The sequence below is a fragment of the Apodemus sylvaticus genome, chromosome 1 (genome assembly GCF_947179515.1).
Source record: "Apodemus sylvaticus chromosome 1, mApoSyl1.1, whole genome shotgun sequence".
In the NCBI taxonomy this organism is placed as follows: domain Eukaryota; kingdom Metazoa; phylum Chordata; class Mammalia; order Rodentia; family Muridae; genus Apodemus; species Apodemus sylvaticus.
The window spans coordinates 23,172,432-23,196,407 of NC_067472.1; the positions used below are offsets into that span (position 1 = coordinate 23,172,432).

The following is a 23,976-nucleotide window of genomic DNA, read 5'->3' on the forward strand; positions in this document are numbered from 1 at the left end:
AAGTCTCTCTCTCTCTCTCTCTCTCTCTCTCTCTCTCCCTAGTATGTGTGTGCACATGTGTGCCACGCCTGAGGAGGCACAGTGGGTATTGTCTCCTGCATAGTTGGAGTCACAGGCAGTAATTCTTTTCATTAAAATAAACTAATTAAAAATGTAGCCTGAGAATTAAGACAGAATTTCCAACAATTTCTGAGATGGCCCTAAATATATCCTGCTATTTTATAGGATATATTTAATGTAAAACCATATTTTCAGCATTAACAATTATCTGATCAAGATACTGATCAGATTTGAAAACTGTTGAAGATGCTCTGTAGTCTGAAGTATCAAGTACTGAGGAAATATTTAATTCTTTATCTAAACATAATTCAATCTTATTAGTGTACACATTGGCTTTTATCATTAGCATACATATAACCATACCATTTAAAAATAATTATTCTGAAACAAAAGTCTTTATCATCAGTAATTATATAAGATATATACCATATATACCATACATATATATTTCATATATGTATGGTATATATGAATATATGTGTATATATATCCACAGTTTTATAAAATTTCTTAGGCAAAAATGGATGGAAAAATTGAAGAGGTCCTATCTTAGAGGTGAAGAACATGGATTTGAGAATCAGCCAGACTTGGGATCAAATACTGTCTTTGTATATACTGGTTGGGAAACTCAAGGTGAATATGTGTGTTATATTCTTAGAAGTCACTAGACTGGAACTTTACTTTCTAAATCATCTGCAAGAACTTGTCAGAAGAAATGCAAAGGTAAGAAGGCTTCTATAAAAGAAAGAATTAAAATAGTAGGATGCATTCTTCATTGGCAAACATTTTAGACTTTCCTGCATGCACATAGTTAAATATGTTCTGTTAGAATTCAGTTAAACAAAACAAAGCACTCTCAATTTAACTATATTATTGGTTTCTTCATTATTTATTCAAGATTCAGTTTTGGCTGAAGTTTAAACTTCATGACTCAGTCTATCTTGAGGTATTTCTCTTTCCTGCTTATCTGCTACTGACCCACATTCCCATTATAAACAGATTATAAACATATTCTATTATGTTCTATAAGGATTCCCACAAACAAGAATTTTCATACCCTATTTAAGTGAGTTCTATTCCTTTAGGACAATTTGAAAACTCAAAAAAGGATTAATTTCATGTGGTAAAAACCAAACAACTCATTTAATGTTTACTGTAAGGAGTAAGTTATTGTCACTAAAATACACAACACAAAATTTAACTTGAATGCTGAATTTTGTGCTGTGGACAAATTCTAGATTCAGCTTTTGTCTTTTTTCTTTTATTGGATATATTCTTTATTTACATTTAAAATGCTATCCCCTTTCCAGGTCTCCCCTCTGGAATCGCCTATCCCATCCATCCTCCCCCTGCCTCTATGAGGGTGCTCCCCTACCCACCCACCCACTCCTGTCTTCCCACCCTTGCATTCCCCTACACTGGGGTATAGAACCCCCTCATGCCAAAGGGCTGCTCCTCCCACTTATGTACAACAAGGCCATCCTCTGCCTCATATGCTCCTGGAGCCATGCATGGGTCCCTCCATGTGGACTCTGGCTGGTGGTTCAGTCCTCCGGAGCTCTGAGGGGGTCTGTTCTGTGGACACTATTTTCCCCCCCATGGGATTGCAAACTGCCTCAGCTCCTTCAGTCCCTTTTCCAACTCCTCCATCAAAGACCCTACACTCAGTCCAATGGTTGGCTGCAAGCATCTGCCTCTGTATTTGTCAGGCTCTGGTAGAGCCTCTCAGGAGACAGCCATATCAGGTTTCCATCAGCAAGCACTTCCTGGCATCCTCAATAATGTCCAGGTTTGGTGACCGTATGTGGGATAGATCCCCAGGTGGGGCAGTCTCTGGACAGCCTTTCCTTCAGTCTCTGCTCCACTTCTGTCTTAGTGAAGGTTTCTATTGTTGTGCTAAAACACCAGAATGAAGCATCTTTGGGGAGGAAATGGTTTATTTCCTTGTAACTCCCAGGTCATATTCTATTACTTAGGGAAGTCAGGGCAGGGACTCAAGGCAGAAGCTGGAGGCAGGAACTGATACAGAAACTCTAGTGGAATGTTGCTTACTGGTTTTCTCCTTCTGATTGCCCAGCCTGCTTTCTTATACCATTGAGGACCATTCACCCATGGTTGGCACTGCTCTATGTGGGATAGACTCTCCCATATCAATCACCTATCAAGAAAATGCACCGCAGACATAATTATGCACAGGACAATCTGTTTAGAAGCATTTTCTCAATTGGAGGCTCCTTCTTCCCAGATGACTCTAGCCTGTGTCAAGCTGACATAAGACCTAGCCAGCACCGCTCCCAATGCCAGCAGTGAATGTGTAGTACATTTTCTACTGTTGTGGGAACAGATAGTCAACAGAGAATTAAGTAGAAACAAAAAGAGTTCCCTAATGTAGGTTAGAAGTCGCCCCTGCCCCCTTGTTAAATCCTGTTCATATTTCTTTAGGCTCTCAAGTAGTTTTAGAATCCCCACACTTCATTCAATACAGTTCGTGGACTTTCCTCTGTGTCCCTATGTTCTATACATCTTTCAGATACAACCCTGACTGTGCTAAAGGTATATGCTCACTTCTCATTTCTTCATCTCCTCCACTACCTTGAGAGTAAAGGCCACACCTTGTTTACTGCTGTAGTTTTGGCACAGAGAAGGTGTTCAATAAATGTTTAGTAATCAGATGAATGAATGGCTAACTGTGAAAACTAAGGACAACCTAATGAAGTTACAGGTGGCTGCCAAAAGCCACCGGACAACCTCCTCTCAAGTGCCCTTTAAGTTGCTAGTGCAAAGGTCCACGGCTTGGAAAACCCAGGAGGCGTTATTCTTCGCTGTGCATGCTATGACTGAGCTCATAGGAGAGTTAGTGGACTTAGTAGACGGGTGGTGAGTGTGGTACCCTAATAAAGACTGGCAGCAGCATCCCCATGCCCATCATCAGTGACTGCTACTGTCTCAAGACTGACTGAAGACTTATCAGATACTGAGTTCCTTGTATATCTTATCACACCCAGCCCTGAAAACAACCAGAGTTATTGGTCTGGTTTCCACTTTAGCAATGCAGAAGCTGACGTTCAGAAAAGTAGAGCTCTACCTAAGAGCAGGGAGATAGAGACTCAAACCCCAGACAGTGAGGCTCAGGTCCAGTGCCACCTTGACAACAGCACAAGTCAGAGACTGATTCCCAACAGGACACAGAGCCCAGGGGAGCACTCCTTTGTGCTTGAGCACAAGTCAGAGACTGATTCCCAACAGGACCACAGAGCCCAGGGGAGCACTCCTTTGTGCTTGAGCACCTTTCATCTCCTCACTCCAACCAAGCCTCTGTGTCTCCTCTCTCTGGATTTCATTTGAATGTGAAACCCAAAGGGTCTCCATTACAACCACTGGCAATGGGCATATTGCAAAGGAGGGGCTTGAACTTCTCAGCACCTTTATAGTGGCCTTTTTCAAAATTCCAAGTGTAGTGTGTATACTTGGAAACTGTACATCAACGTAGATGACACATGAACGGTTTTTCTTGGCCATAACCACCTTGATGGGAGATTTGACCCATTCTCCCGATCATATCAAGTTGCATTTTCTAGCCTTGTTTATCTATTTAGCTTCCTAATTCTTAGGTTCTCTCTTTAGCTCGTAGTTCAGAAACAGTTCTTGATTGCCCCAGTGAAATCCAGCTGTGGTATTCCTTTTCTGATTACATTTGCCTCTCCTTTATTCTGGGTGTTTTTTGTTTGTTTGCTTGTTTGTTTGTTTGTTTTAACATTTACCTAGTGACCCTGAAAATGCGTCTTTTAGAACTGTTCTCACTCTCACTATTTAGCAAGGTTTTGGGGGAAAGCCTTTATTTGCATCTAGTCACTGTCCGATTGGTGTAGCATTTTGGATTACTCTGGCGGATGAGTTGACATTTTAATTTGAAGCCCCTAGTGCTGCTTTGGCATTAGAGTTCTCGCCCATCACCTTTCTGGGTTCCCAGCTTAGAACTCAAAGACCCTCTGTTATCTGGCCTGCTGCCTTCCATCCTTCTGCCTACTGTGTCGACACTCTCACCGAGATACAGGACGGAATGTTTTCTTCCCATAAAGCAATTTCTGGGGCAAAATGAAAATGAGTAAGAGCTGACTGCCCCCCTCAGGTTAGGGGCCCCATCTTTTGACATCCTTATTCCTGGATCATAGCTGGCTGGCCAGATGCTGAGATTTCCCTGTGTGTAGATTCTGTTCTTTGCATGATACCTGACTACCCGGGGCCCCACAGCAGAGGTGTTTTGTCATGTGCCCATCAAATCTCCTGATATTATGACGTATGGCCCCATGTCAGCTCAGCAGACCAGGGTTTTCTCACTCAACGGTGGTAAGGGCTACTTCAGCTGGCCTGAGACCAGGCATTACGTTTTCTCTGGAATGGGAAACGACACTAGCCCACAAGTTGCAGACTCCCTCATGGATTTGCATTCTTCGCATAGTTGATGAGACTCTAGGCCACAGTGAGTAGCTAATGAATATTTCTTAATTAATTAGCTGCTACAGAAATATACTCAGCATCACATTAAGGTATATTTTTATCCACCAAATAATTTCAAGGTAGCAAAACTAATAAGTCAGGACGTTTCTTTAAACAAACGGAAAATCCTGGAATTGGAGCTATGTGCATACCTTCTCAGCCTGGTAGGCCTGCAAGGGCTAACTGTTTTGATTAGGAGGAAGTCAAGTGAGACGGCCGTTATAAACAGAGCTATTTGTGAGCTATAGTCATGCACCTCAAATGTGTGTGCTTTCCTACTATGATTTCTGGTTTTAATATTCAAAGCTATTAACTCTTGAAAAAGTACCTGATAGGATATAATTATTGCAGTAACATATATATATATATAAGATATGTTTTATATTTGAAAATTTGTCAGACTTTTCTATCAGAAGCAAAATATCCTCTATTTTCAAGTAAGTTCAGTCTGTAAGGGACACTTTGTTTCCTATATCACTGTTCTAGCTATACCGTAGTTATACCTTGAATAGTTAATCACAGATGTACAGACACATACAAAATTATTAAAAATGAACAGTGGAGCTTTTCCTTCTCAGTACCTATTTTAAGTGTCAGTAACTATACTGACTTATGTGTGACTTAATTTTGTCACTTCCAAACTTAACGATGTAAGGAGGAAAAGTTGTGTTTGTGTCACTGTGCATCCATCAGCGGATGCCGTGTACACAGTGAGAACATTCAATTGCATTATTTGAGAAATTCTCATCACCACATCCTTATTTTATTTTTCTTGCTCAGCACTGCATATTCCTAAGGATTACTTTACCCTTTTCTCTTCATTTTTATCTTGTCTTATGGAGATATTTTTGTCTTTGTGCTGCTTTGCTTTGGGAGAGTCAGGTCTTTTAATACTGCCCAGGCCAACTTCCAACTTGCCATCCTCCTGCCTGGGCCTCTCCAGAGATGGGGTTACAGGTTTGTACCAACAGATGCCATTGCACTTGGAAACTTTGTGAGTCGATTAAAGCTAAAGATTCTTCTGACTGCCATCTCCACCGTGTTAACCCGAGGAGAGATTCTAATGAGGCTAGCGGGGAGAGGGGCGTGACAAATGGGCAGGAAGTGAGAAAGATGAACTGGGTCAAACATGTAGAAGTTGCTCTACTTGGCTCTGCCCTTGTCCATCTAGAAATGGACACCCTTGCAATTAAGTCCATACCCTGGCTGATCAATGCTGTATACCAGAACACATCTCTTGAGGGACGGAGGGACGACCCAACAAAGGAAGAGCAATTACCCTGTAACTTAGTTTGCTTTCTGTTATGGTGATAAACACCATGTTCTCAAGGAACCTGCAGAGGAAATGGTTTATTTTACTTAACACTTCCATATCACACTCTATCACTGAGGGAAGCCAAGGCCGGATCCTGGAGTCAGAAACTGAAGCAGAGACCGTGGAGCAATGTTGTTTACTGGCTTGCTCTCTGTGGCTTGCTCAACCTGCTTCTTCTACAATCCAGGACCATATTCCGAGGGGTGGTACCACCCATAGAGGACTGAGCCCTCCCATATCAAACAACAATCAAGAAAAAGTTCTCAGTAGAGGTTTTCTCTTCCCATGTGACTCTAAGCATGTGCCAAGATGACATTAAAACCAACTATCACATTGCAAAATCTCGAGGAGTGGAGTTCAGATCCCATCACCCAGGCAGCAATCTTGGCATCAAGAACACACCTATCACCCAGGCTTTGAAGAAGTACGGAGACGCAAGTATTGCTGTTACCTTACGACTTCCAGCCTGGCCCAAAACATGAAAGGGGAAAACTCTGCCTCAGCGAGATAGGCAGAGAGCAACAGGACACCTCATGCCTTCCTATCACCTCTGCACATAACCACAGGTTAAGTACACCTGCACACACACATATGTATACTTTCATACACAGACATACATGGGCATGCACAAACAAATAAATTGTTAATATCTCTGACCTTTGGGAACATTAAAAAAAAAGCCAGCTTTGATTATGCTCTGGTTGTTGGCCACCTTCAGACCGTCCTATAATCTATGGCAAAGCCCGCAAGGCCACAGAGCTCTGTGAGTGTCTCCTGACGTGGGCATGGTGATGATGAGCTGTTAGACATCCTTTGCCCCTATTTTTTCCCATCAGGTTGCTATCATCCCCATTTGTAACCCAAGCCATTTCTAGGAATCAAGTTCCATGGATCTTCATAAGTTCTTGTAGACCTGGGAAGAAAGACTGTCACAGCATGAGCCTTCCCCTTGTTTGGATATTTTTTTTATTTACATTTCAAATGTTTAGCCCTTTCCAGGTCTCCCCTTTGGAAACCTACTATCCCATTCCCCTCCCCCTGCCTCTATCAGGGTGTTCCCCCACCCACCCTCTCTTTCTGCCCTGGCATTCTCCTACACTGGAGCATCAAACACCCTCAGGCCCAAGGGCCTCTCCTCCCACTGATGTCCAACAAGGCCATCTTCTGCCACATATATGGCCAGCACCATGGGTTGCATGTGTATTCTTTGGTTGGTGGTCCAGTGCTTGGGAGCTCTAGGGGGTTTGGTCTGTTGACACTGTTGCTCCCTCCATGGGCCTGCAATCCCCCTCAGCTCCTTCAGTCTCTTCTCCAACTCCTCCATCGGGGACCCCCAGCTCTGTCCAATGGTTGGCTTCAAGCTTCTACCTGTATATTTGTCAGATTTTGGCAGAGCCTGAGAGCGATATCAGGCTTCCATCAGCAAGCATCTATCATATCATCCAGCATCTACCATATCATCCAGCTTTGGTGACTGCATATGGGCTGGATCCCCAGGTGGGGCAGTCTCTGGATGTTCTTTCCTTCAGTCTCTGCTCTACATTTTGTCTCCATATTTACTCCTGTGAATATTTTGTTCACCCTTCTAAAAAACACTGAAGCATCCACATTTTTGTCTTCTTTCTTCTTAGGCTTCATATGGACTAGGAATTGAATCTTGGGTATTCCAAACTTTTGGGCTAATATCCACTTATCAGTGAGTACATACTGTGTTTGTTCCTTTGTGACTGAGTCACCTCACTTAGAATGATAGTCTCAAGTTCCATCCATTTGCCTGCGAATTTCATGAAGTCGTTGTTTTTAATAGCTGAGTAGTATGAATACTAGTAGTATAACAGCTGAGTAGTAGTGTAAATGTACCACATTTTCTGTATCCATTCCTCTGTTGAGGGTCATCTGGGTTCTAGCTTCTGGTACTGGTATAGTGACAGGCAGGAGAATTAATGGAATATAATTGAAGACCCAGAAATGAACCCACAGACCTATGGTCCCTTGATCTCTGACAAAGGAGCTAAAACCATCCAGTGGAAAAAAGACGGCATTTTCAACAATTGGTGCTGGGTCAACTGGCTGTCTACATGTAGAAGATGCAAATTGATCCATTCTTATCTCCCAGTACAAAGATCAAGTCCTAGTGGATCAAGGACCTCCACATGAAACCAGATATGCTAAAACTTATAGAGGAGAAAGTGGGGAAAAGTCTTGAACACATGGGCACAGAGGAAAAGTTCCTGAACAGAAAACCAATGGCTCATGCTCTGAGATCAACAATTGATCAATGGGACCTCATAAAATTGCAAAGCTTCTGTAAGACAAAGGACACTGTCAGTAGGACAAAATGGTAACCAACAGATTGGGAAAAGATTTTTTTATATTAGCCATCTGATAGAGGGCTCATATACAAAGAACTCAAGAAGGTAGACGCCATAGAACCAAATAACCCTATTAAAAATAGGGAACAGAGCTAAACAGAGAATTATCAACTGAGGAAACTCAGTGATTGAGAAGCACCTAAAGAAAGGTTCAATATCCTTAGTCATCAGGGAAATGAAAATCAAAACAACCCTGAGATTCCACCTCACACCAGTCAGAATGGCTAAGTTTAAAATCTCAGGTGACAGTAGATGCTGATGAGGATATGAAGAAAGAGGAACACTCCTCCATTGCTGGTGGGATTGCAAGCTGGTACAACTACTCTGGAAATCACTCTGGAACTCTGGCGACTCCTCAGAAAATTGGACATAGTTCTACCTGAGGATCCATCTATATCACTTCAGGGCATATACCCAGAAGATGCTCCAACATGTAATAAGGACACATGCTCCAATATGTTCATAGCAGCCATATTTATAATAGCCAGTTTCTCCCTTTAATTGTGGTAAAATATCCAAAACATTAGTGATTCTCCCCTAACATTTTGAATGGCGTTCACAGGTGTTAAGTACATCCACACAACCACTTCACTATCCATTTCCAGAACTGTTGTCTTGGAAAACTGAGCCTGCCCACTAACTCCACACCCACCATTGCCTCAGCTTCTATAATCACCATCCACTTTCTGCCTCTTGCAACCAAGACCCTGTGCCTTGTACAAATGGAATTTTCTGTCTCCTCCTTTGTTTCCAACTCCCCCCACCCCCCACCCCTGTTCATTTTCACAGACTTCAAACATGAGTTCTCCCTTGGAGAGCTCGTCCTTTGACCCTCTCCCTTCCCTTGTCTCTCCAGGGAAAAGATCTTGTGCTTTTCCGTCTCCCCCACTCTGTTCTGTTCTGTAAAAGTAACTGTGGAATTTTCCAGTTCTTCTATCCAGGTATGAGCACCGAAGTGCTATCAACCATAACCAAGGCTGAGAGCTGCCACCATGTAAAATCTCAGAACTGACTGAAAGTGCATCCGAAAGGCCAGTAAAAGTCTTAACTCTGCACTCATCTCTAGTGAAAATAATTTCTTCTTGACAGGAAATGCCATTTAACCCACTTCTGATGTTTCCCACCCAACACCCTGCTGGACCAACTTTCAGCATCTCACGTTACAGTGTGTAGATTTCTGCTGTGCAAAGACTGAAGGGATTCTGAGAACTAAAGTCTAGGAACCAAACAATACTTAGTGCTACTTCTCTGAGAATGTGTCCAAAGATTCACATAGCTCCTGAGAAGTAAAGTTTCAGAATGACTACTTGAAAGCCGGAGACTGAATATGTGTTATGCATTCTTTACCAGTTTCTACTGTTTTCTTGGTTTTCTTTAGACAGGATCTTGTATGGAGCTGAGGCTGGTATCAAACTAAATATCTATTTGTCTCAGCTTCCTAAGTGCCATATCTCTTGATCTTTATGATCAGTGTTTCATTCGCAATTCAAACCTGAAAGCTGTAGACCAAATCTATACCACAGAGCACAAGACTGAACAATAAAAGAAGTGGCCAACGGGAACAGATCACTCAGACACTGCCTCTAGATTCACTGAATCACTTGTGGCTCCAGACCTATACTACCCAAGATTAGGATCCTGCAGATACTGACAATACCCTGTGCTTTTGAAGTTTCAAGTGTTTGTGTTTTCTTCTTTAAATATTATTTTTTAAACTAAACTAAATATAATTTTTGAGATAGGGTTTCACAATGTAGCCATGACTGGCCTGGAACTCTTTTTATAGACTAAGCTGGCCTTACTGTGGAAATTTAAATTACCGAAAAACACATGCATTTGCTATTGTACAATATAATGTTTTGAAATATACATACACCATAGAGTGGCTTGTTGGTGTGTGTGTGTGTGTGTGTATACGTGATAAGAAACTAATTTGTTTTTATGCATATTTCCCCACAGCATACTGAAGAAACATATATTTAACGAAGGCACTTTGAAATGTTGCAAACCTCATGGAAGGGGGCCCTGAAGCTGAAATCAGCCTACAAGATAGCAAACTAGAAACAACAGAAATAAGGCCAGAGGGGGGGAAAATCAACTAATAATAGTATTTAGCAGGAACTAATTTGACAGTTATTAGGAACCATTAAGAAGCTATGAACAGAAAATTAAACTCCACCTGTTGCTTAAGACAGCGACTGAAAGCTCTTACATTAGCTGATGGTCTAGTGTAGCTCATAGGATGCTATTCTGAACAAGAAGTACAACAGTGATCAAGATCAAGTTACTATCACAGCAGCAGGTACACTGGCAAGTTTTTACTTTCACAGTTCTATGGGGCACTGTCTGTGCTCCTACCACAGGGGAACCTTAGATATTCTAGAAGAAGAAAGAAAATAGCTTACTTGACTTTTCTTTTATTTCAGGCTGAGTCATTTGTCTGACATAACTCCATCTCCACCCTTTGAACAATTAGAGTAATCCACATTCCTTATATAACACTCGCCACAATTATGAATTAGTCTTTAACTGTTTCATACATACAAAGCTTGCCTCCTTGTAAATATACAGCAAGCAAGCTGACTGGCAACACTTCGGAGGAATCTCCTACAACACCTTCAGTCTACAGGTTGTATGGTATATGGTAAGTTTGGGATGGCAAACTCATGTGAGGTCCTGCCATGCAGTCAAACACATTGAAACCAAGCTAATTACACATGCTAATCTTGGCTGTCTTAGGAAGAGCACCATGGAAAATGTTGACTTGCTAGTGTCTGGGGTCACATCAGAGCAGAGAAACCTTCAACCCTGTGGTGGTGGCGGTGGGGATTCCTTACTGTGTAGACAGTGTGCATTCCATGAGAGTGGAGATGTACCGTTAGCACTAACTTTCTCCATATCAATATCAGATTCCTCCTATTTCTATATGGTGTGCTTTCCTTCTATTCCGCATTTGAAGCCAGTCCCCACAAGTTAATGTGATAGCAGAAAACCATCCAACATAGCACTCAGTATGGTATACCAGGAGGAGGTGCTGTTTCTATGAGGCCTGCCAAGGGTAAACATGAGGGTAGAACATGCTAGGCTGAAGATCAAGGAGCAAGGTCACTAGTTGATGGCTAGCCATGGTCTGAAGGCTCATGCATGGTAGAGGGATAGTGTCACTGTGACAGAGCAGCCGGATGTCAGATGGAGCTCTTGGGCAGCCCCCAGACAGTGGAACACAACCTTGCCTGGGCCCTGTCTGGTTGGTAGCTCTTCCTGCCAGGGAAGGCTGCCAAGCAGTTTGTGACAGCTGTGTAGTGAGCAAGTCTCTGAGGTTCTCTAGTTCACTGCCATTTCTAACCAGCCTGCCTGTATATCATGTGAAGTCAAAGGGAAGTTTGGATGCTAAGACCCTTTTTTCTACTAGCTTCCATTTCTCTGAGATTCCCTGCTTTTCTGGGCCTTTACAATGGGACACATTGAAGAGTGGTTCTTTTCTTTTCTTGTCATAAGAAACCTATTTGTTTTCTATGTGAAGAATATCTAGGTTTCACTGTTCCCAAGCACTGCTGATTTTCAGTGCAATCGTACGATCATATTTACTTGCTAACATCTTGTCTTACTAATTGACATCTCTCATGGATCATTGCTAGGAGAAACTACCGTGTGTGTGTGTGTGTGTGTGTGTGTGTGTGTGTGTGTGTGTGTGTGTAAGATTTAAAGAGTGAGATGGCTCATTGGGAAAGGTGCTTGCCACAAAGCATGAAGACCTGAGTCCAACTACTGGAACCCATATGATGAAAGGATAGAACAAATGTCTTACACTTGTGTCTGGTTGTTCTCCAACTTCCAGGCACACAACTGTAACACACATGCACTCGCCCACCCACCCACCCTTACAAGCAAATAAATAAATAATAAAAATAAAAACAAAAAAATAAATCAAAGGCATAATTTTAGCCATCTACTATTTTTGAAAGGATGAACTTTAGAGTATTAATACTTGCTATTTGTTTAAGTCTCAAGGGATTTGATTTTTCTGTTTACTCAAAACAGCTACTTTGGTTTCATCTTCTTTGAGTTTCTGACAATTTTTCATCAGCAGATGCATACTGGCTTGTTATCCTAGACTATTCTCTAAAAGCAAATATGAAAAGTTAAACATGAAATTCCAGACGTTACCTTTCAGCATGATTCGTCCAGTGGATCCTCCGAAGGAACTGAGAAGGCCGCTTCTTGCTCCTAAAGATGTGGTTGCCTCTAGGAGAGAACCAGTGATGTACTGAGCTATGGACGTCCTTTGGAGGGTGGCACGGTACTCACATTCGGTGTCTCGTACACATTGCTTTAAGCAGGGACCGTCTCTAATCCTTCCATGGGCTGTCTCAGAGTTTGGGAGCTGTGTGGAGAAATGGAGAAGAGATCCAACCGTATCTTCTGTCTCTTCCCCTCTTCTCACAGCACTGTAGATCTGTGAATAGCACAAAACACAGGAAGCATTAATCTAGTTTCTTAGAAAAGCAAATTAACTTGTTGACAAAATGCCAAGATGACTTATTAAGAAAGAAGGCTCAGTCGGTCTAAGCACAAACACCTTTGAGCTTTGCACTCATGCATTAACCTGAACATTCTACAGACACCATTTATTTGGAGAAGCTCTGTGTAGTTATGAAATGGGCCATTCAAACAACTCTGCTATCAAACAGAGCACTTAGAGTTGCACCAACCAAAAATACATTCAGCTCAAATTTCTCCTCCTCCACAGGAGAGCAAAGCAATGCTCTCCTGAGCCACAAGGACAAACCTTTCTCTTATCCTTTCGGGCTCTCCTGCATGAATGACCAGAGTCTGTCGGTTTCCATCTGTGCCTCAATCTGACCTCCATAGGGAATTCTTGTTCCATGAACAAAGCAAGGCAAAGATGAAAGGGTCACGGGGAAGGAATCCCATTGTGGGTACTCTTCCTGTCCATCAGGTAGCATCGGAGCCCGATTTTATTCTCTTTCTCCTCTCTCTTCTCCCACATTTAAAGAGTTAGTCCCTGCCCAGTATTCCTGTTCTGACATTTTCCTGAGTCCTTCTTCCTTGATCACTTGTATTCACCAAGTATGATCTGATTGGAACAGATTCCCAACCATGTCTATTCTAATGTAACCATTCAACATGCACGAACACAGACACAGCTCAGTGTGATTCACTGTGTCAGAAAATATGGGCAAATGCCATGGGTGTGATATTCCGCTAGCACTGTAGTATCTCCACATTGCTTGGAAGAAGAGGCCTGGCTATTATGGAGTTCAACAAGACTGTAGGGAGGAACTATTGGTTAGTCTGAGATGTCCTGGAGGCTTTTAGGGTATTTGAGATAGTATGTGAACAACATGGAAAAAAAAAGTCACACCGAAGGACATTGTGACACCTTGAACAACTTGCTTTGCACAGTTACCATGTCATGTCTGGAGAAATCAGATTTCATCTTACAGAGATCACAGGCCTATAATGCGCTTGTGGCAATGGATGTCCCTTCATGATGCTGTGCCCTCCAAATTTTACCTTTAACTGTGGCCCTTGATAGGCCCCTGTATTAGGTCCTTATGAAACCCTGAGATAAAACCAAACCCCCACAGCATTCTAATTGGACAAACAGATTTCTACTCCGCTTTCCTCTGCATGCTGATACCTCCCTGTCACTTGAAGTTAGAATAAGAATTCTTACTCTCTGTCATTAGAGTTCTGGAGACCAGTGTGCAGATTCCGAGATCATGGGTGGGGAATGCTGGTTCTGCTTTGACTGGTCGTGAACACAACAGGAGTGACTTGAAGGTTTTAAGCCACAATCCCCCTCTGTAAAGTGGGGCCAATAATACCCTGTTCTTAGGGACATTGTGGGATTCACTAAGAAAACTCTTGTGGCATACCTGACTTTGTGTTAAGAAATAGCACCCATTACAATTGGGTAACTCTCTAGGAGAGAATGCACTCCTCCTCAAGGAATGATGGGAGGTTGTTAACAGGGAGCAAGTCTATGTTATTCAGCATGATTTAGTTATTGCAGTGTTTTATGTGTGGCTACACAATGTCATCCTAACCCTATCTGGGCAAATGCAGAGCTCAGGACATGACTTTCTTCTCAATGTCTGTTTTTTCCTAGACATTGATGTCTTTAAAGAAGGAAGACCATCTCCATTGTCACCCTGTCCTACATACCAAACCATACAGACAATCCACACCACAGTAAGTCCCCCACAAGCTCTTCAGGAGTAGATAGTCTAGATGTTCAAGGACAGGAATCCCTTTTGAGAACTAAGAAAGGCTCCTTAAGAATAGCAGGGCTTGACTTGAGCCTTGGAAAGCAGTTGTGACTCTAAGTGCAATGAGTGGGAGAGGTAATTCGGGAGAGGACCCAAGCAATGAGGCTGGAGAGTGAAGAATCTGTCCTGTCAATAGTGAACAGAGCAGAATGGGCAGAGCAGAGATGGGGGAGGGGAGATGTTAACTGTGCAAGGAGGACGATCAGACAGCCTGAAAATAGAGAGCCTTAACTGTTATAGCAAAGAGTTCCAATCTGTTAGAGGTTGCAACCCTTGACACTTGGTATTTGTTTGTTCTCAGATGAGGAATGAGGCTAAAACAGTGTTATTTAAAAAGATGAACAGACAGTTCCCAGTTACTAATAGGTTGCCTACTTTCTTTTCATGCCAAGCTGCCCTACAGGCTTATTGTACCCACAATCATTGCTTTATTAACTATACCTATTATGATATTTATTATAAGATAGATACTTAATGACCCATCCAGTCCTTTTCCAGTGTGCTGTTCTCAAACCATTAGAATACAGAAGGAACAACACAACATACAGACTTCTTGGTCACAGAAACATGAGCACAGTAAATAGATTCCCATCTGGAGATTTAATCTGCCCAAGAGAATATTAAAGACAACCACAGATATTGTAAAGACATTTATTTTGTTTTGGTTTGCTGCATGTTTGAGTGTTTCTCATGTTATTTGACCCATAATTTTTTTCTAAAGAACACTTAACCTACAGGTGAAGCTTAGTACAATACGATTTGTTCAAATCTAACAGACTTTTCTTGTTTCCAGTTCCTCAGTCCTGGTGGAATCTCTGACATACTCTCCCCACTCCCACAACTCCTTTGAAGTCCTTTTCTCATTATCCCACACTTTCATGTTTACCTGCTCTGTTTTTCATTTGCCATGCTTTCAGTAAAGTTACAATGCAATAGGAAAGTGCCAGTAAGTACCTACTATAAGAAGGTCACAAAGTGACAGCCTCGAGCCAGATTCAGGCATCAGACTGGCCTCATCAAACAGTATATCAATATCAGTGAAGTTTATATGTACACGGGAAGCTGCAGCATTCCCTCAAACCTGGATAGTGTCATAGCACTGAGCGTCCCACAAATTATCACATGGCGGGACTTTTCCACTGTCACATGGAGGAAAATGTTTTACTGGTTGGCACTAGTCTACCTCTCTTCAGTTAACATATTTGTCCAACATCTGGTTATTGGTGATATATATGCTGTGGCCCCTTCCCTCAGTGAGTTATGGAGAGGGTGTAGATTTATACAATAAGTATGCATGGAGTTTCTCCAACGTGTCCAATCTGTGTTCTTCCTATGTTAATTGCTGAGTGAATATGGAGAAAGACAGTGTACTGCCGAAGAGTCTCACCCCACACTATGCAAGCTGCCAAGGATGGAAGAAACCATATCTTGCTGTGCCATCCATGAACTAACAATGGCCAGCATGGCAAAATATCCCTGAGTACAATAGTGGCACTCATATCTTGGCAGCAACCAATGCTCTCGAATTAGACTTCAGGCTTACTCAACAGGAGGGAAATCATGCCTGGTACTAGAAACCAAGCCAACCACATGGGGCTAGTGAGGTCATGGACCTAAGAGGAGAACCTACTGCTGTCCCTCTGCTAAGCCAGCACATCCTACATGTATCCTCAATACTTACCATTAGACCCACAGGTAAGGGTATCTACATCCCTCACCAAAGAAGCTTCTCTTTGCAGCAGATACAGGTCATTATAGAAAACCACAACTGGTCAAAATGTAGACAGCAATGGATCATGGGGGTGCTTAGCCCTAATGGATAAATCTATAACACAGGTCCTACACCAAAAGCTCAAGGTACATCTTAGAAATGGGAATAGAATGACTATTTTAAAAAAAGCCAGAGAACCAGGAATCTGTGGTTCTGTGGGTTTGTGTTTCCTAGAAATCACAAGGAAGCTTCATCCACTATATCTCAATAATATGACTATCTAAATAAGACCTGAACAAGGGCAACAGCAATAGACACGCTAAACTGCAAGTGGAAAATCTTACAGAGCACCTAGACAAAGAACTACGGGCATCAAGGAATGTTGTGAGCAGAAGGGTTAGTCTTCCCCAGGGCTGAAACTCTTAACTGGCTATCTAGTACTAAGTAGTCAGCCCTGGGGTCAAATACATACAAAAGACACAAATAAGCAGGTTGTGATTATATATTTATGTTTGTATATGTATGTATACATACATACTCTCTCTCTCACACACACACACACACATACACACACAGAGAGAGAGGGAGAGAGAGAGAGAGAGAGAGAGAGAGAGAGAGAGAGAGAGAAAATAAAAGTTCATTGGAGGGGAGAAATGATGTGATTCTAGTTTAGTTAAAAATAGAATAAAAAGGCTGTAGCTCACCTTAATCAGAAAGTGAAGAGCTCTAAGAATGAACATCTAACCTGCCACCGTCTCTATCACCCTCACCACCGTCTCTATCACCCTCACCACCGTCTCTATCACCCTCACCACCAGAGCCCAGAAAGAGGATCTGAGTTAACGAGCCTCAGTCATGCCAATATTCAACAAACACATTCAGAATGTTTATTAGAAAAATGCTGAGTTGTGAACAGAGTGGTAGTAGACATGGTCATCATCAGGGATCATGACAAACCAAGTCACCATATCTTATGAGATCGCTCCCTAATAAAAAGGAGCAGGTCTCATTGCTTACTAAGGCTCTGGGGCATTGCTTCAACTCCTAGCTCTCTGCCCCGTTTCCCAGCTGTGTGATTTTCCTCGGATACACTATTTCTGTGCATTCTGAAGCTCACTTATTTTCTCTGCAATATATGGACTCAGGCATATCTGCTTATAAAGCTGGGACTAGAATAACACATTGAAAGAGCGCCTGGCACTTAGCCAGTGGTGACAGGACAGCGGTGACTGTGCTGACTGCCATAGCTATAAAGCTTGCTGTGAATTCTCTCCTCACTAACCTTGGCTAGCCTTGCTGCTTGCTTCCCCAGTGCGAACGTACTCAAGCAGAACCTTACAGAGACATTTTTGTAATGGGGTTTTCTCTCTCTTGCTGCTTCAGGCTTTGCAGCAACTACCATGTGAAGAAACCTCCGTTAGCCAGCTAGCAAAGGAGACCCTAGCTCCTGTCATCCCAGCTGATGCTCTGTGGAGATCCAGCCTCGCAGAGAAACCATCCTGGTCCCCAGGTCCTCCGCATCCAGTTCTGTTGCTGCCACAGATGCACAAGATACTAGGAGATCTAGACTAGGAAAACAGCCAAATAATCCACACAATCAGGGAGCCAGGACAGGACCGCTGTGAACAGCCGCTACAACAGGCATCAGGTGAGGTGTTGGACACATTTGTGTTGACCCCAGTAACTTAAATTTGATTAATTTGATAGTACAGATGTGAAGCATAGTTGACCTTATACAACTAGAAAACGCATAAGGCAAGCATAAGAATCATGAGTATCCTACTCCCTTACCTATCTTTAATCTGATGCCCCCAAACGGTCACATAACTCAACTGTGGGATTCAATATCCCATTGTTATTTGGCAAGACGTCTCATCGATAATGACACTGATGCTGTTATTCATGCTTCCCCTTCTTATGCTAAATTACTTTTTAAAATAGTCAAGTTGTGACTAATGGATGACCCAAAGTGTTTCCTTTATATGGAGATTTATAGTTTTGGAATCACCAAGTGAAAAAGCATATAAACTTTATCCCGCTTGATGAATGTGGTAAGAGAATGTGCTGAAAAGAAGACAGACTACTGCCCTACATGAGTCAATATTATTTTTGAGATAAAATAAACATGTCACAATGTAACCGCCGAGCTTGCTAAATAGCCATGTGTTCCTTCTCTCCTTTGATTGTTTAACCATCCATTTCTATTCACCGAGCACATGCACCATGCCTAGTCTAACTGCTGGCAACCCATAAAGCAGCACCGCATCAATACGGAAGCTGACAGTAAGCAAGCAAACCAAATAAATTCATTAAAACATGGCAGCTCACAAGCGTGATGGCGGTCTGAGTTCAAATTCAAAGAACCCATACAGCGACAGATGCATGCCCGAAATCCCAGTGTCCCAATGGTGAGATTGGAGGCAGAGACAGGAAAATCTTTGAAGCCCATGGGCCACCTAGCTTCATGTACACAGTGGCAAACAAGACCCTCAAAAGAACTAACATCCAAGGTTGTCCTCTGAGCTCCACTCATACACTACTGCATGAAGGAGCTTGAACTCACAAATATGAACATAGGCACACATATAAACACACACACACACATATAAACACACACACACACACACAGAGCACACTATGTAGACCAGACTGACCTCAAATTCACAAAGTTTGTCATCTGTCTCTGTCTCCCAACTGCTATGATTAAAGGTGTGAGCCACCACACTCAGCACCTCAATTATATTTTTTAAAATTGTAGACTGGGATGGCGCTAGAGCTCATGATAGAACAACTGCCTAGCATGAAATGGCCCTGTACTCTAGCTCCGGGTCTGAAAACAAGAGCACAGGGCTTTATATACTCAAGGCGTGTTTTGGGTGTCTTGTAGGTCTTGCTTACATTTCTGTAAGTAAAAACAAAACAAAATAGGAAACTAACGCAAGAGTCTGTATTTAGCCATTGTCTTAGATCATTGTCAAGTTCTTAGAGAGTTAAGATTTATATAAGAAGATCAATGCTGTATTAAGTGCCCTGCAGCCACTTAATCATCCTCTCCACAGAATTACACTCATCCCTTTGTGACAAGGGCTGCTGGGGGTGGTTTGAACAAAATGGCTTTCACATTTTACAGTCACTTGCTGGGTGACTTATCAATGTGATTCTTACAAAGGGGATGCTGTGAAGAAACAAGTATCAGGGCATGGAGACTAAATCCAAAACAGAATAAAATAAGTAGCGTGAAGTAAAGACCGCATCATGATGCAGACAGAAACATAGCCAAGGATTGGAGAGCCCTAAGAGGCACAGGGCAGCCACACCTGCCACGTTAGCAGACCTTGCTCAGGAAGAAAGCTTGTTCCTCTATAGAGAGAGAAGGGACTTTGTCTTGACTTGAAGAAATGGTCAAAAGGAGTTAACTGTGTATAATTTTGTTTCCAAAGCTGTCTCTCTAGAATGAGAGTCATAGAAAGTGGTGTTTTAGGTCCTGCCAACACACCTTCAGAAATCTTCCAATAGGAAGAACACCTATACTTAGGGGTCCACTGAGTGCACAATGCTTGCTATTACTTCAACATTACTGGTGTGTGCAAAATGAGTCAAGCACTGAGATATAGTTCTGTGTAGGCCCCAGAACAGTTAATTAAAGAGGTTCTGTCATGATCACCATTTAGAAATAAAGTGCACATCGTTACGATTTGGTGTCAGGATCCTGTAACTTTAGCATAGTGCTCTAATTACCAAGCTGAATCCCTGAGAAGTTCACTATGGATGGAAAAGCAAGAGCTGTCAAGAGAGAAACAGCTCCTTAAGAGCCCCTCTCTCTTTACTCCTACTAGAAGCTCAGTTCATGGGGATTTTGTTTTTCCTTGCTCTATGTTCAGAGCAGTGGTTGGTTTTGTAGTATCTCAATAAACACCTCTTGATTCATGAATGAGTCTCACTAATACATCTTCAACAGGAACTTCCAACTTTGGGAGTCACTGGATTCATCTGAACCACAGATGACATGGTGATGAACATTAAATGTAAAAATCACATTAAATTATATCAGATTCTCACAAAGGATTCAGAATAGTTATTGCCAAATAAAGCTGTCATTGTTACTAACAAATTGTCACCAGTCCTGAAAAATTCATTCATAGTTTTAAGTACTAGTCCACTATCATATGTTGCTTGATTGGCTTAGAGTCAAGAATATTAATTTTTTGTTTTGTTTTTTTTCAAAACAGGGGTTTTCTGCATAGTCCTGGCTGTCCTGGAACTCACTCTGTAGACCAGGCTGGCCTTGAACTCAAAAATCCACTTGCCTCTGCCTCCCAAGTGCTGGGATTAAAGGCATGTGTCACCACTGCCCAGTAAGAATACTAATCTTATCTATTTTTAATTATAAATTTTTGTAAAATGATCATTTGGAAGGATCAAAGAGCCCCATTAAATCCAGCATATGGATTTATGACTTGCCTGTCCTAATCAAATTAATCCAATAAACATTGTTAGATTTATAGACTTTACAATGAATGACTGAGATCAGTTATGGAAGTGGGAAGGGTTGGGTGGGAAAACAAGGGGAGGGAAGGGGACTGATGGGACTTTCGGGGAGTAGGAGTCCAGAAAAGGGGAAATCATTTGAAATGTAAATAAATATATCAATAAATTTAATAAAAAAAAAAGACCATCGTAGAGACCATTCTCCACTCTCTATCTCTTCCACTCTCAAGACAGGGTCTCACTAGGCAAGCCTGGCTGACTCGAAACCTGCCATGTAGACCAGAACTCACAGAGATCCACTGGCCTCTGCATTCCCAGTGTTGAGATTAAAAGCGTGTGCCATCACACCTGGCCCAATATTCTTTCTGTTGACACAAGAAGGGCAGCCTAGACTGTCACCAAAGTCATTTAAGAGTTTCTGTTCTCAGCCATATACTCACCTTCCTAAGCTGGGAAGGAGGGTATTAATTGGCCTTAATATTGATTAATTTTTTAAAAGAGTGATTGATTTTTACATGTATGGGTAGGTTTTTGTTTGCCTGTGTGTCACATGCGTGCAGAACCTGCAGATGTTCATAGAGGGCATTGGAATCCTGGAACTGGAGTTACAGAGGACAATGATCCACTCTGTGATTGCTAGAAATCAAACCCAGGTCCCTGGAAGAGCAGCCAGTACTCTTAACTACTAAGCCATCTCTCAGATTCATTTTGCTTATTTTGAAGACCATTCTTCTCTAATCCAGATTGATTCTTGTGCTCCCTTCCTTCCTGTCAGTATTGGTCAATGTTGGTTGATCACTTCAGCAGTAACAGTACATCTACTTCTAACAGTACCCTTGTCCTCCCCTATAATAATGCTTTTTAGAGTATCCTGGGCTAGAAAAACAAATAATCAAGAGTTATTTTAGCTCTGTTAATTATAAGTTAATAGGTAAATAATAAGGTGGGGAATCTTTCTTCCAGAATATAATAATATATATATATAGCATTGGTTTGGAATCCCCTTTTACTGGCCCCTCTTAATGGCTGGAATCTAAAAGCAGTATTCTAGAAGGTTCTAAAAATTCTCAAAGGTTGCAGACAGTTTTTTATGGATTTTTCATAAGTCAACCAAAGGCAATGATTTAAAAGAACTATCAAATTGCCTAGGAGCAAAGAAAAGCAAGAGGGGTGGCAACTACAGTGGCTTCAGACCTAACGAAAAGGATGGGGAGCCACATTTTGGCAGCAGTCTGTGTTTCCTCTGTTCCTGATTCCACATTCCATTCCAGAGTCTGTGTGGAGAATTCCATTCTCCTGAGAGTATTGAGACCAAGCACAAGACACTGACCAAACACAATTCCAAAGAGCCAAAAATAAAGGCTTTGCAAGCGCCATGCCAGTTAGCGGAGTTGTTGCTCCGACTCCTACAGGAAGCAAGCCGAAGAAGCTTCATTACCGTGGGAAGCTTCTCAGGCGTGGAAGAGGATGTCCCACTGGAGATGATCTGGGAATTCACAGCAACAAATACCCTGCCCCACAACTTCTTCTGGTCCACACTGCTTTCTTTGTCCGGTCATCAGCAAGACAAGTATTTTTTTCTTCTGGTTCTCCCACCACACTCCAAGCAAAACCTTATAGTGGTGCTTCCTGTGAGCCACAGAAGTCTCTGGCTGCTCCTGTACCACGCTGCTGGCACCATTTCTTATTGAACCCCTTGCTTCCAGCACATGAGCACACTGGAAACAATAGAAATGGGGAACAATGGAGAGATAACTGGACCCTTATGTAGCCTTGGATCTCAAAATAAGGGCAGAAGACCATCAGGGGCAGCATCACCTGGGACTTGTTAGAACTGCAATCCCAGATGTGCTGGGTCAAAAGCCTGAGCTCCCTTCCACAGGAGGAAACACACATCTGGTAGTGGAAATCTGGTCAAGAACCCACAACATAGGACCTCATAGACCTCACAGGTGAATCCACTATTATTTTTGTTAAATACAGACATAGTATCAAACTGCCCTCTAAATTCATATCTCAGTAGGCATGGATGAGTGTAGTGGTTGGCAGTTAATGCAGAAACTCACAAAAAAAGGGCAGAAAATAAGTATCTCCAGAGTACTCAGCCACAAATAGAACATCTGTCTAACCTCACCCTGGCAATGTTCAGGGATCATCTCAGAAGTGACAACTATTGGACAACACGCAAGGGAAAGAGTGTCTTTTGGACCTGCATTCATGAACTCACATCCACTGTGCTACACAAGACCTGCACGTGATCAAGTCAGTCAGCATTTCAACAGGGGTGTTGCAGACTCCTGACTCTCCTTCCCAGGCTGGAAAGCTGAGAGTTGATAGCTGGAAGAGTCCATTTTCTCTGCGGTTGTGGCTACCAGTAAGCCAACCACATTCTAGTGAATGGCCACACACACTCGTGTGTATATATATGTGTGCAGCACAATCAAACAAACAAAAAAACAAAACAAAAAGAGAACACAAAGTTGGAAGGGGGTGAGCCAACGGGAGGTGGAAATGGAAGGGGTTAGGAAGAGGACTGTGTCAGAAGAGGGGGAGTGGAATCCAGATACATTGAATGCATGGATGAAGTTATCAACCAATTAATTAGCTAACATACCATATCTTAAAAAAAAACAAAAGAAAACAAACAAATTCTGAGACCAGAATACAGAAATCTATGTTTAACCATCTCTCCATAGGATTCTGACTTCTACCAGTATTTCAGGTCTATGACCACGGACTTGATGGACACTCTTACATTATCTTTCATCTCTGATTTTGCTCCTCGGATGATCCTTGCCAGAGGATGCTGCCGAAATCCTATTCACTGCTCATGCTTCAAAGCTCTGCATTTAAATCCAGCATGGGCAAAACTAACAAGCGTCAGCTAGAGGGTGGGGCATCTCTTGCTGAACGATGTTACTCATGGCTGTGAATGTAATGGACTGTTATAAAGGAAACTTCCAGCTTAATATCTGCTGAGATGAATCACGCCTGAGATACTTATTCTAATGGGAATTACCACAGGGATGAATCATGTCATAATGAGAAAACCTAGCTGCCAAAGAAGCCTCTGGACAAGAAAAAAAAATCAAATTAGGACAAATGGATTATGTTGTTAGGTTTGTGATGTCAGGCGGTGAATTAGGCCCTACACAAAGGTCTTAAAGGCTTGACCTGCCAAGCTTTCTTGTAGCTCTGAGGAGCAGTGGGTCATCTAGTAAAACACACGAGGACAAA

General features: G+C 42.2%; 1 protein-coding gene across 1 annotated transcript in view; it reads right to left on the reverse strand.

Annotated features, from left to right (window-relative positions):
• The window catches only part of Plce1 (phospholipase C epsilon 1), a 299,093-nt gene that overhangs the window by 150,523 nt on the left and 124,594 nt on the right, over positions 1-23,976 (reverse strand). Inside the window, exon 3 of the mRNA XM_052186474.1 lies at positions 12,412-12,700. Within this exon, the coding sequence (XP_052042434.1) occupies positions 12,412-12,700 (289 nt within the window). The remainder of the gene's footprint in view (positions 1-12,411; positions 12,701-23,976) is intronic.